The sequence below is a fragment of the Lates calcarifer genome, linkage group LG1, assembly GCF_001640805.2.
Source record: "Lates calcarifer isolate ASB-BC8 linkage group LG1, TLL_Latcal_v3, whole genome shotgun sequence".
Lineage (NCBI taxonomy): Eukaryota > Metazoa > Chordata > Actinopteri > Centropomidae > Lates > Lates calcarifer.
In genome coordinates this window covers 6,713,203-6,727,294 of record NC_066833.1, presented here as the reverse complement: position 1 = coordinate 6,727,294, position 14,092 = coordinate 6,713,203, and the positions used below count along the sequence as shown (strand labels likewise).

Sequence of the window (14,092 nt, the reverse complement as noted above, 5' to 3'; positions counted from 1 at the left end):
TGCAAAATGTTGATAATGTTCTGTTTTCTGTCAACAGAAAAACTACACTGCTGCTTGGGACAAAATCAAAGCCAAGAGCTACCAGATTCCACATGACTCACATGCCTTACAACATGCCAAAAGCCAAAAGATCATTCTCAGCAGTGTGAGTTCAACTTTGGGCTCTGTTAATTTCATTCCATGTTTTTATTATGATGGGATTTCCCTCACATTTGAGTTTGACTGTTAACTGTTAAGAGACATGGACATGAATAATCTCATCCCTTTAGGTGAAGTACAAGGAGGATTATGAGAAGTTCAAATCCCTCTACAGTCTGCCCAAGTCTCTTGAAGATGATCCTGCCACTGCTCGCTGTGTCAAAGCTGGAAAGCTGGTCCTAGATGTAAGTTGAATGAGTTTTGGTATTTTCTTTTGTGCTGACCTAATGCAAAAACTGAAAGAAAAATGTTTTGTCTTTATAGCGTCTGTACAGGGAGAACTATGAGAAGACCAAGGCAAAGAACCATATCCCACCAGACATGCTGGAGATCCTGTCTGCCCGCAATACCCAGTCCACTGTCAGTGGGATCCACTACCGCAAGTATCTGCACCAGTGGATGTGCCTACCTGACATGCAGATGTATGTCCAAGCACGCAAAGTCAACGAGCAACTCAGTGATGTGAGTAACTACCCTCAGCCCTCATAGTCACACCAGCTACAGATACAAAATTACTGCAAATTTAACATTTTGTCATATTATTTTTGAGGACTTAAAATCTTTTTAATTTGCTTTTTAAACTTAGTATCTTGCACAATTCAAAATAATTTAGCATTTTAACATGAACAATTTCCAACTGCTTTCATTGTTTCTATATTTATAAATACATTGAAAATTTAGTGAAAACAGTACACAAAATTGAGTGAAAATCCTATACAGTCTTCTCTCTAGCTTGCAAAGTGCCTTTTCAATCCATATATTATATGAAAAAGGTCAGGTTTCAATACATATATCTGCCAAAAGTCATTCAAATTGTGTGTTTTGTTGTGTGCTCCCCCAGATTTTCTACAAAGATGATCTCAACTGGCTGAAGGGTATTGGCTGCTATGCCTGGGACACACCAGAGATCCTTCGTGTCAAGCATGCTGGTGAACTTCAGAGTGAGGTTAGCCCGCTCAAAATATTCATTCTTCATTTTCAGTAATTTGGTTAATAACATAATTTTTTTTTTTCATATTTCTCTTCTCTTTGGTACACGACTTTGGTTATCTTAACTGCCTGTCTAGTACATTCTCTTGCATGATTTTTCATGCTGCCTAGTGTTTTTATTTAGAGGTAATGCTGATTGCTATGTTCTTGTATTTTTATTCCAGCACAAGTACAGAGCGAAAGGTGTTGAGGCTTTCAAGGACTATTCAGTGGTCACAGATACTCCAGTGTATGAGACAGCCAAGCAGAATGCTCAGAACTTGAGTGATGTAAGTGACTCTTTAATTTCTTAACAATGTCAACTATCTATATGTCATTATGCAACAAGGAATTATGACCATATATCTCATCTTTTTTCTTCTCTTTTTCCAGCTGCACTACCGCTATGACTACAACACCAATGTCAAGGGCACAAACACTGCTCCTGCTGTTACCATTGACACAGAAAGGGCACGCCTGGCTAACTACATCCAGAGTGATGTAAGTTAGCATTCCTCAATATTCAGTGTACTTGTTTACTGTCATATATGTATACATACTGTAAGATTTTTTTCCACAAATTCTGGATGTAAGGATCACCCTATTACAGCAGCATCATTTTTGGAATTTATATGGGCCCTACAGCACAGTTCATACATCTCACACTGAGACATTACAGAGAGTAAACATAGTGCACTACTGTGGGTAGGAAATAGGAAGTGGTTTTAGACTTAAGATTATCCTTGAAAGGTTTCCTCCATGTTTCCTAAGCATAAGATGAAATATGCTCTGTCTCATCCCATTGTGTTGGCCTCTCTCAGAACTGGTACAAAGAGGCCAACAAGAACTTCATGCCGACTGGTTACTCCCTGCCCCACGACACTCCACTCATCAAGCAGGTTAAGATGAACAGTGTTGTCGCCAGCAATGTAAGTATTTAACTTTCTTGGGTCATCTAGTAATCTTAACCCCTGTTAATAATGTAGTTTGATGTTACTGAATAACACACTTTTGCCTTTATTTGCTCAGGTGAAGTACAAGGAGGCCTTTGAGATGATGAAGGCTAAGGCATACACTCTTCATCCAGAGGGTGTCAACTTTGTCAATGCAAGGAAAGCTAACAAGATCATCAATGATGTAAGATAACACACTGCTGCAACTGTTGACCCAGACACATGATTACTGGTGGAGTTTTACATACATTATTACCTTGTGACACTTTAATTGGATGAAACAAGCTCATATGTCCCCTTCTTCCCATCCACAGCGTCTGTATCGTGAGGTCTACCATAAGCAAAAGGACAAGATCCACACAACCTACGACACCCCTGATATCAGACAAGTCAAGATGAACCAGGAGCACCTCAGTGATGTACAGAATCATTTTCACAGAATTAATGTCATTCATGCTCATGCATGTAGCTTGATTGAGTTGAATGATATGCTGTATTTATGCCACATTTTGGCTCTCTTCTTATCCTAGTTATGCTACAAAGAGAAATACTACAACAGCAGAGGTCAGTTGATCTCTATGCCCATTACACCTGAGCTGATGCACTGCTACCATGTCAATGAGATCACCAGTGAGGTATGTTGATTTGACACAGACTTTGACAAAATTGACATAAAAATTTGGTAAGGAATTGTTTATCAAAAATCATTTTTGTGTTTTTAGCTGAAATACAAAGAGGACCTGATGTGGCTGAGAGGCCTGGGCTGCTTCTTGTATGACACCCCAGAGATGGTCCATGTCCGCAACATCACCAAATTCAGGGTATGTGTTTCCTTTTGAATTGAATATCCCATTATATCATTATATCATGATCATCATGATAATTTATATAGCCTGTTTTTGTTTGTTTGTTTGTTTGTTTTTAAATAGGTGAGCTATCCAGTGGAGGCTAAGAAGAACCTTGCCAACTTCTCTGTGGTCCTGGACACTCCAGAGTACAAGCGTGTGACTGAGCTCAAGACCCACATGAGCAATGTGAGTCATTTTGAAACACATTTTATTATGTTACATCAGATCTCTAAAAAAAAGTAAATATTTTGGTTCCTAAGTAGCTTTTAAATACCATTTAATAGCTTGCAGTGTCCTCCAAGGTTTTTCATAAAATAACTTGCATTGAGTTGACTTTTGTGCTCCTCTATTTTCAGCTGATCTACAAAGCTCAGAGCAAGGAGGAAATGGCTAAGGTCATCACTCCTGTGGACTCTATTGACATCAAGAGAGCCAAATGGGCCCAGCAGCTTACTAACAAAGCAAGTTCAGATACAGCATCACTCAGTGAATATATTGTTCTCCCTAGATTTGTGTTCTTTTACTGAAAATCTAATGATTATTTGTGTCTCTACAGTACCAGTACACAGATCTGGCCGCTAAGGAGAGAGCTCATTTCACTCCAGAAATTGAGACTCCACACATGGGCCATGCTAGAAAAATGAAAGTGGTCTACAGTGATGTAAGTCTCCCCCTTCCTCATATCCCCTATATTTTTTCCCTGGGTTTCCTTGCTGTTGAGCAGTGGGCTATCCTACCTTCATCACCCCTCATCTCTATGGAACTTAGATGAGGACATGTTAAAAGTGTTTGTATTTCTATTCAGTTATATCATGTAGAATGCTCCACAAATGTAATTACTGTTGATCTGTTAAATTATCCCACTCTCTTCTGAAATACAATTCTGATGTGTTATATAAATAATTTCTTCCCTCAGAACAAGTACAAAGAACAGTATGAGAAGATGAAGCACAGGTACACTGCCATTGCTGATACACCTCTCCTGATTCGTGCCAAGAAATCCTACCTCCAGTCCAGCGATGTGAGTATGCTCATTGAATAACCTTTATTACAAACAACAATATTTTGTACCATGAACTGGGGAAGGACTTTTTAAAAAAAAATTTTGATTGTTTTTTGTTTAAAACTTGAGTGAAAATTGTAGAAACAAACTTGCAATTAAATCTATTGGTCCACCTGAAGAGGCATCAAATTAAGCTAAGAATCTCATTAGCTAATAAAGAATTTTTGGTTTCTAATGATTTTGTGAACTTTCGATGATTCCACAAAATACCACCTGTACAAATCAACGCAAAAATGTAATGTAAAATAATGACTAAAGAGATGCTATAAGACCACTAAACACATATGCATTTGTGTTTGACAAACATCTGACACATGGTGTTCTTCATGTCTTCAGCTGCGCTACAAAGAGACCTTTGAGCTCTCCAGGGGTCACTACCGCACAGTCAAGGATGCTCTGGACATCATCTACCACCGCAGAGTTACTGACGATATCAGTGAGGTCAGCAATTAGAAATTAGCTGGTTGATTATTTGTTATCTCCACCTTTATATTTAGAAAATGTTAACAAAAGATCATTTTGATTTGAGCTCTTTCATCTCTCTTACTGTTTTTCTTTCCATCTGTCTATCTCAGGTTAAATACAGGGAGAAATACATTAACTCTCTGGGTACCTGGAAGTCCATCCCTGACCGTCCTGAGTTCTTCTTTAGCAGAATTGTCAATGATAACGTCAGCAACGTGAGTACTGTTGACTTACATTCCAAAATAATGCACACTGTGTTAAAATATTTGCCCATAGTAGGTAAAGGGGCATATTGTATATTTGACATACTATGCATTTTTTTTTAAAATATTACCCTTTTGATATATTTTTATAGGTCAAGTACAAGGAGGACCTGGACTGGCTGAAGGGTATTGGCTGCTTTGTTTGGGACACACCTGAGCTGGTGCGGGCTGAGAGGAACAAGACACTTTACAGTGAGGTGAGGGATCTGTTTAGTTCATAATTTAACATTTGTAATAATTTGAAAAGCTGCTGTAAATAAAATTCTTGTTTATTTCACAATATAGAGAATAATTCGTATTACCTATGTTATCATAAATTCATATCACAAAAGTATGGTTTTTATTGTAGTATATACAGGGAGCTTTGCTGGAATATTTTTATGCATGTTCCTAATAACATTTTCATTTCTCGGTAACAGAGACTGTACAAAGCATCCTTTGAGAAGAACAGAGGCAACTTCAAGTATACCTGTGACACACCGTACTTCCAGGCTGCCAAGAATGCTTCCATTCTCATTAATGATGTGAGTCTTTTCATTCTTCATTCTTTAAACTAATACAATAGTAGATTTTTTTTTTTTTTTTGTAGAAAAACGTTATTATAATTAGTTTTTAAAACCCCATTTGTTAAAAACAGAAACTTAAATCGTTGATTACATTTTCTGTCTCTGTGCATCTCTATTGGACTCTCAGCTTGGAGGTAAAAGAGTGTGACTTCATTGTACTGTTTGATTATTGCCTATAATGTTTGTAACCTCTTTTTACGTGTAACTATGAAATCAAATGTCAATGTCAAATTTTTCAGTTGCTCCTTATAGTGACTTATTTTAACCTTCCTTTGTTCCCTGGAAAAGTCTCATCACCTGAAGGTGCACATGTTTTCTGGATATTTGTCTTTAACTACATTCTGACATTCTGAGCAGAGGGCCTATAGAGCTAATTATGAGAAGACCAAGGACAAGTTCACCATAACTACAGATGATCCTAGATACCAACTGGCCAGGGAGAACAGGAAGATGAGCCAGGTAAACGCCCTGGTCATGTTGTACGACCGGCCTTGCCTCCAGTCCGGTCCTCCAGACCTCTGACACTGGTGCATGAGGTCATCAACAGACCTGCTGGTGGCCGTCTTGGCATGGCTGTGATAGTTCTCCCAACAAGATAAATTTCTCTCCCCGTCTGTATCAGTGTCTGCTCGTTCTCTCTCTCTCTCTCTTTCCACACAGGTTATTGCAAACAGTGCCGCTCAAGTAGCAGCAGGAAGGCTGTCTTGAGTGAGCAGGACTCTTCTTTATCTGTGCCATCAGAAAGACAGCTAAATAACTCACTCACTGATAAATAAATTATTTGTATTAAATTTTGATTAATATGTCTGAACCAATGAACAAATTCTGAGAAAGTCAAACTTGAGAAAGCTATGATTTCTGTCACTCTGAGGGCACAGATGAGGACAAACAGCTTCTCCAGCACACTTGGATCTCTGGAGTACTTCTCCAGTCTTCCCAGTGTTACTGCTGTTTTTCATCTGTCCTCAACTTTGGCATGCTGTGTGTGTATGTTGGTGTGTGTGTGTGGGTGTGTGTGGACAGGCAATGTATAAATCCAGAGCAAAGGATCTACTAAAGAGTGGCTGCAATGAGCTGCTCCGCCCTGACATCCTCACAGCCCTTTACCAGTCCATTATGGGCAGTAAGGTAAACAGCCACAGAGTGATGAATCATGGTAACCCTGTCCACAAACAGGCAGAAAATAAGCACTGTGTAGTTTTAAATGTACATTTATGTATGATAGTAATTAGGCTACTATGTTCCTCCCAGCTGTTTCTGGACAGGGTCTTTCTCATTCCCTTCATTCATCTCACTTTAATTCCCCAAGGGCTTTTTAACTTCCATACATTCCACCTTTATCTTTCATGCTTTAATCCCTTCATTGCCTATTTACTTCTCTTCATGTCTCATTGATCACCAAACATTTAATTCATCTTAAAATCCAGCACAGTAGTTGGCCAACAGCAGAAAGACATATCTAGAGCCAGAAATGCAGCAAATTGCAGCATTACAGTAATTTATCTGTATTTATACTGTTATTAGTTAGTTAGATAGTTATCTGCACAATTTCTTTTCCGGTACTATTAAAGTGCCAAATTCAGATTTTTTTTTGAGTTAGTTGACTGTCACTATCCTCTCTTGAGTAAACCTCATCTTTATTGAAGCTACTGCATGTCTCAGCTTCAGATTCAGTGAGCAATAGCGTAAGATGGACTACTGGTCACCATGAACTAAGTGGGCACTGCGGACTTTCATGATTTTCATGAGTGGTAACTTGTGTCCTTCATTTTCACCTAGAAAATAACTCCCTTTGTGTTTGTGCATGTTTCATACAGCATGTTTTCATAAATGTATGCATGGCACCACATCATTCATTAGATATACTGGATTATTATTAGCTAGTCTATATAATATGTAGTATTGAAATAATTTAACTGTTTGACTTTGACTTTGCTTTTATATTGTCAGAGAACTATCCAAGAAAAATCCAGAACAGTAAATGAAAAGCAAAAGAATCAAATTGTTTTTACACATTAGCCTTATTTATGTACTACCAGGAAAGTAATTCTTTAAAGTCAAACAGTGTTTGAATTGACTCTGAGGAGAGCATCGTTCAGTGCTGAAATGTGACTCTGTGTCTGTCTCAGCATCTGAACAATTCTGTTCTTTTCAGTCTCTCTTTTCACAAATTACTTATCTTTTATTTTAGTTGCCTAAATTAGAAGCAAGACAAGTGGTCAGAGGGCACATGAATAAAATCAATATGTGACATTAGCAAATTCATTATAAATGATACTAACTTTTTTTTTTTGTTTACACACTATCCTCCTGCACCAGTGGAGGTACAGGGAGCAGTATGAACGTGCTAAGGACAAGTTCACGTCTGTTTTGGAGACTCCTGAATATGAGACCCACCAACGCAGCAAGAAGATCAGTGACGTAAGTTTTGTCATTTGCTCTGCTTAGATTTTGTCCAGAGGGTAAACATTTTTATTGTCAAAAATTGTACAGTCTCTTTATTTATTTTGGTTTGTTTTGAACTGCTCTGAACTATGTGGTGATTATTACCCCTTAGATCATCTACAAGATGGAGTATAACAAGACCAAGGCTAAGGGATACACCTTGCCTTATGATACACCATACCAACAGCACATGAAGAAGGTCAAGGAGATCACTAGCAATGTAAGTGCCACTCTGACTGGCTGCACCTAAAACAATTTTCACAGAAGAATTGGAAGGCAAAATATGAAATACATTTTTGTGTTTGATGGTGTGTTTTTCATACATCTTGCAGCTGAAGTACAAAGAAGTGTATGAGAAGAGCAAGGCTCAGATCAACATGGACCCTGAAGCTCATGAGATTCGCGCTGCCAAGGAGGCCTACAAGAACATCAGCAATGTAAGTGTCTTTAGTGACATTGTTAAAAAAAAGTTCTATTTGTGTTCATTGTTGATTAAAGTTGAACTCAAACTCAAACTCAAAACTACCTGAAAATATTGATTCAAAACATGTGATTTGTTTTTCTATTTTTAGCTTGACTACAAGAAAAAGTATGAAGCCACCAAGAACAAATGGATCTGGACAACAGACAGACCTGACTTTGTCAATGCTGCCAAGAACTCCTTGCAACAGAGTGATGTAAGCTGTTATGTGTATGATTTTATTTTTTCACGTTAACAGCATGCCATGGTATTTGTTCTAAATTTCTCCCATTGTTTCACTCACAGGTTGAGTACAAATATGACAAAGAGATGCTGAAGGGCTGTGTGATACCTGTAGTTGATGACAAGTACACTGTCCTGTGTATGAAGAATGCTGAAATGGCTAGTGATGTAAGTTTTTCTCATCTTTATTTGCAACTCTGCTATGAAATGAAATTACTCAAAGAGCAGAGAGAACTTAGCTTCAGAGTTTAAACAAGGCTACCTCAGAATGTATTGTTTATCATCTTGTAAACTAATGTTTTATTCATTTCTGCCTTCCAGGTGAAATACAAAGAGAAGTATGAAAAGGCAAAGGGCCACTATGTGCCTGTCTTGGACACTCCTCAAATCCTTCACGCAAAGGCTGTGCGAACTCTGGCATCAGAGGTAAAAAATGTCCAAGTGACCAAGTTTTGTACACCTTTGATTTACCTTTGTCAGGTTTAAAATAAGATATAGTATACTGAAACAGGTGTTTTTTATGACTACAATGATATGGGCTAAATAAGTTCTTTATTTTCTTCCTCAGAGTAAATATAAGGAGGCCAGTAAGAAGGACATGCAGTCTGGCTCATTCACTACCCTGTCCGAGACTCGTGACACAGCTCACAGCAAGCAGGTCAACAAGCTTGTCAGCGGGGTATGACTTTCTCACTTTTGTTTAACAAAATCAGCTCAGCGATCTCATAATCCTGAACTATTTTTGTGCTGCTGGCCTTGACTTTCCACTCTCTCCTCCCAGAAACTGTATAAAGAAAAGTTTGAGAAGGAGAAGGGCAAGTCAGTGTATAACCACATGATTGTTCCACCCGATGTTCAGCATGCCATTGATGTGGCCAAGAGTCAGAGCAATGTGAGTGGTCTCCACAGTTGTGCTAAAGTTACATTTTTTGCTATTTTTTATTCACAGTGTACAATCTCCAGGTTGGGATAGTTTCACGTTCTCTCTTATTTCTCTTTTGTTGTGCTGGTCATTTTATAGTACATACTGTCTTCTGTCTAATTATTCTGCACAATGGCACAGATTGCTTACAAGAAGAATGCCAAAGCCAACCTGCACTACACTCCTGTAGTTGACCGTCCTGACATAAAGAAGGCTACCCAGGCTGCTAGACTTATCAGTGAGGTAACCATCACGTGAAGATGCAAGAATCTTTTTTATGTTGAAGACTAATACCTAATCTGTGTATAAATATGTCTCTGTTTTACAAATCTCAGTGTACATTGACCTGATTTTCAGTCCCACAATTACTAATAAGTAGATATTAGACCTTACCCTTACTCTGATGTTTGCATATTAATATGTCCCAGTGCTCCAAAAGTCATAAAACATTTTAATGAGAAGAATGGCAAAGAAGCAGCACAGATATGTCACACTGGCATGATCCCTCAAAAACAAAAAACCTTCAGAAATGTGTTGCTCTCCCACAGATGGACTGAAAAGTCATCAGGGGAGAAACCCCCCCCAATAAAACGCTTGTATATTTGGTCTTGTCTCCATCAGATTGGCTACCGTGACAAGGCCCGTGAGGAGGCAAGCCGTGGAGGTTCTCTGGCTTTCCGCCCGGACATCACTCTGGCCACTGAGGTGTCCAAGCTGACCAGCCAGGTACATCCAACCAAATCAACCATCTGTCTCATGAAGCCCTGGACCAGTCATACAGCTTTCCCACTGGTTCCCTAGAGTTCTCATGTTTTAGAAAATGTTTTCCTTGTTTATTTTACACAGCTGATGGTTGGAATTAGACAGTGGAAGCCATGTTACACCAGCAAAGATCAACTGCTTTGGTGTCACCTTCAGATCACCTTCCATAAGCTAATATTTGCAGACTAGTATTGCTGTAGTAGATGCTTAGCAGCATTCCTTTAAGGCTAACGATAGCACTAGCAGCTCTCCCTTAGCGCTTCCTTTGCCATCTTGCTTTATAATCCATGTCTTAATCTGTCATTGTGACTCCATGAAAGTAAATTTATATGTTTAACTGCTCATATCATTGTACATGTGCCACTTCTATTCTCAAACCGGTCATCCTACACTGCTCCTCTTCCTTCATCCCTCTTTTTACTCTCCTCATCTCTTTGCTCTGCTCTCTCCTTCCATAATGTCCCAGTCCTAGTGTGTTCTCATCCCTCCATCTCACTGCGCTTTATAGGTGGAGGCCAAGCCCTCCCTCCATGGAGCTGCTTCCTATGATACCCCCCTGATGCGCCACATTAAGAAAATGAGTGCCGTGACTAGTGATGTAAGGAGGTTCATGCCCTGAAACTGGAGGGCTGCTACTATATGTGTGTCTTCTCTGTCTTTTTGTTCCCTTCGTATCCATCTATTGACTGACTGATTAGTTGATTTCTGATTTTACTGTAGGGTTCACTGAGCCTTTGATACAAACCATAAGGAACTTTTAAAAAGATTTGATTCAGCCTTGGCTTGTACACTTTTTTCGTGCAGTTTAGCATTGAGTGCACCTCTGCTCTTTTTTTTCCCCAGACAAGCTCTGACTCATTGCTACGCATAGACAAGCATTGCATAGTTGCTTTAGTTGCAATGGTGCCAATACTGTGCGTAAATGACTCTGTTATTTATTTATTTTTTACTGTTTCTGACTTTTCTCCTGAGTCAGTGTGTCTGTCTCTGAATGTTTAAATGGAAGGATTTTTTTTTTTTTAAAGAACAAGCTACTGGATTTGAATTCTTGCCCAAAACATGTGTATATCCAGTAGTCAACTATGCTGAGTTGCTTCCTTTTTGATCTGAACACTGGGAGACAGTTTAGGCTTTCAGAAATGTTAGTAAGTTTAAAAAATCTTAATTCATTATTACTGCTAGATTTGTTATTTCCAAGACAGTGTACGAGAATATGGCTTTGTCTCACTTTCTTTCTAAGGCTGGCTGATCTGCCATTTGAAAGAACAATCCGGATTCCCTCTGAAACACAACCACAATCATACTGCCTTACATTTTCCATATATACTTTAATATATATGAAGTTTATGTTGTGTTTATGTGGATTACAAAATACTGAATTGGACTGTGTTCATACTTAGCACTAAAATGCATCCTGGGTGGTCAGATCAGAGGTTTACAGGTCTAAACACAGGTGTAAATGCACTTAAAATACTTAAAGAACAGAACTGGATTAGATCACTCAAGACATTAGTCAGCATAAAATATTACCACTTTGTGTGCTGTTAATATAAAGCCACTTGTCTGAAGTATTGTAAAGGTTTTTCACAAGGTCAGAAAAACAATGACAACAATCACAGTTTAGCAGCAGTCTCCAACAGATTAAATCAGATAGAACTGAGGAAGCAAAATCCAATAACAATTTCAGTTGAAATGGGATGCATTCTAGTGTCGAGCAGACTACAGTCCACCTTAGCTGAATCCATGCACAAACTGTTTATATCTGGATGCACAACACTAGGTCTGAACAGCATCTGAGGGCGTCTCCACAGCTGACTGGTTGGGTTTGACTGAGAAGAACCCAGATGTGAAGTGCTTTATTAATGTTATTTCTGATGATATATGTGAATGTTGCTAGGCAAACTGTGGCCCTAAACTCAAGCAATGACTTTAAAGCAAACTCTGGTGTAGTTGGTCAGACCCAATCACAGAATTATGTGTACACCAATTTCAAAGCTTGGAATTAAGTACAACAGTATATAATTTTCTTCTCAAACCTGGAACCAAAGTGTAGGTGTGAACATGCCCTTTGAGATTTTCTTGCCCTCTGGGACTAATTATCAGTTTAATTGTTGAATGAGAATAAGAAATGAATTGATGCATGGAAAAAATTATAATTTTTAAAAGATAGGCTACACAGTTTGACTGCAGTTGTTTTTCTTGTATAACAAGGGATACAAGCTTTAGTCAAGTGTTAATATTATACAATACTCAGCATTTACACAAAACTAAGGAATCAGAGTTACTCATCCCTTTTTATACAATTTTAAAAAAGCATTTTGTTGTTCTTTAAATGTTTCCAGTGTGATGGAGCCATGTAAATCTTCCACTGGTTTTCATCGAAAGTAACCACCCATACTAACTCTTACAAATATATCCTACCTTACCAGGTGAAGTACAAGGAGAAGTTTGACAAGGAGGTGAAAGGAAAGAAACCACAATATGACCTGAAGGAGAGTAAGATTTACAAGACTTTGAAGGATGCCAATGTGCTGGCTAGTGAGGTAGGTGCTCACATAAGCTATATCACTCCACACAATGTCTATAAGCATTATGTCAAAAAACAAGGATTTACTTCTGTCAGCCACTGTGCAAGACACATATTCAAGAGAGTGTAGTGTGTGTAGTGTTTGGGGACATTTTTTCTATTTTGCCCACAGTGGGGCAAAATCATAGATGCCTTTTAATGCCTCTCCATGTTATTGTTTCAAAAGTAAGTGCTGTAAAATATGTCAATTTGTAATCACAAATTAACACTGTCCATAGGTGAAGTACAAAGGTGACCTGAAGAAGATCCACAAGCCTGTGACCGACATGGCTGAGTCTCTGTCCATGCAGCACAGCCTGAGCACCAGCAAACTGTCCAGCGATGTAAGACACCATCATCCCTTTAACCCACTCACATTCCAACCCAGGAAGCTGCTGGGAGTCAGTTCAGTTTCTGTGCACCCTCTGTGGTTCACTGAATTGTGTCTGAAGTCAGTGTTTCCATCACCCCTACATCATACCACAGTAACAATACACATGCTGCAGATTTTCTCATGCATTTATGCACTAAGCTCCATCATCCAAACATCCATTATCCCGTGACCTCATCTGGTAGTGATCCTTACCCACCCTTCTCACCCTTCTATAACCTCTACCCTCTCACTTTTTGTTTCGGCTTCCTTTTTCCCCCCTCTGTACTCTTTTATTAATGATCACTAAACACAAATCTGCGTGCTTCTCCATTGATTTTAGATTTTAGGTCATTTTTCATACTTGAAGTTTAACTACCGTTTTTAATTTTCATTTACAGTTATATAGTTATTGTTTTTGTTTCCTTCATAAAATATAATGTAATGGATTGGAGTAAACTCCAGACAGACGCTCTTTTTACCATTTGTTGTACTGAGCTGTCTTACTTGACTGGGAATTCCCCTGTAGTACTGCTACAAGAAGAAATTTGAGGAGAGTAAAGGTCACTACCACATGATTCCTGACACACCAGAACAGCTCCATCACAAGGAGGCCTCTGAACTTCAGAGCAACGTAAGTGGTACAGACTCTGGAGGTCAACAAAACACTGCACTCTCCCAAAAACACTGCTCTGGGTTTCAAGAGTTCACCACTTTCTTGCCAAACAGATGTGTGTGATACCTGCAACCTTAATAATTCAAGTTGTTAGCTTTCCAGGCCAAGGCAAAATTAGCTTTCATCTAACTCTGGTACAATGCATCAAGGACCCTTCCAAATAAATAATTAAAACAATATTTTTTTTTTTTGTAGAAATATTAATTCAAGGACTTATTATCATTTAGTAGTGTTTTAGGTTTTGTAATATCACAATAATATAATTCAAAACTGAATGCCATCTTGTTTCTTGCTATGATAAATTAAGCAACTCAAACGTAACA

General features: G+C 38.6%; 1 protein-coding gene across 1 annotated transcript in view; it reads left to right on the top strand.

The window, feature by feature from the left end:
• LOC108897089 (nebulin) overlaps positions 1-14,092 on the top strand; it is a 60,873-nt gene that overhangs the window by 33,548 nt on the left and 13,233 nt on the right. Inside the window, 33 exon segments of the mRNA XM_018696513.2 lie at positions 38-145; positions 270-383; positions 463-660; positions 1,040-1,144; positions 1,353-1,457; positions 1,561-1,668; positions 1,989-2,096; positions 2,197-2,304; positions 2,435-2,539; positions 2,651-2,755; positions 2,843-2,941; positions 3,050-3,154; positions 3,325-3,429; positions 3,525-3,629; positions 3,885-3,989; positions 4,368-4,472; positions 4,607-4,711; positions 4,852-4,956; positions 5,179-5,283; positions 5,683-5,784; positions 7,645-7,746; positions 7,883-7,990; positions 8,103-8,207; positions 8,343-8,447; positions 8,537-8,641; positions 8,795-8,899; positions 9,042-9,152; positions 9,255-9,365; positions 9,537-9,638; positions 10,017-10,121; positions 12,587-12,700; positions 12,963-13,067; positions 13,623-13,727. Coding sequence (XP_018552029.1) covers positions 38-145; positions 270-383; positions 463-660; positions 1,040-1,144; positions 1,353-1,457; positions 1,561-1,668; positions 1,989-2,096; positions 2,197-2,304; positions 2,435-2,539; positions 2,651-2,755; positions 2,843-2,941; positions 3,050-3,154; positions 3,325-3,429; positions 3,525-3,629; positions 3,885-3,989; positions 4,368-4,472; positions 4,607-4,711; positions 4,852-4,956; positions 5,179-5,283; positions 5,683-5,784; positions 7,645-7,746; positions 7,883-7,990; positions 8,103-8,207; positions 8,343-8,447; positions 8,537-8,641; positions 8,795-8,899; positions 9,042-9,152; positions 9,255-9,365; positions 9,537-9,638; positions 10,017-10,121; positions 12,587-12,700; positions 12,963-13,067; positions 13,623-13,727 — 3,588 coding nt within the window.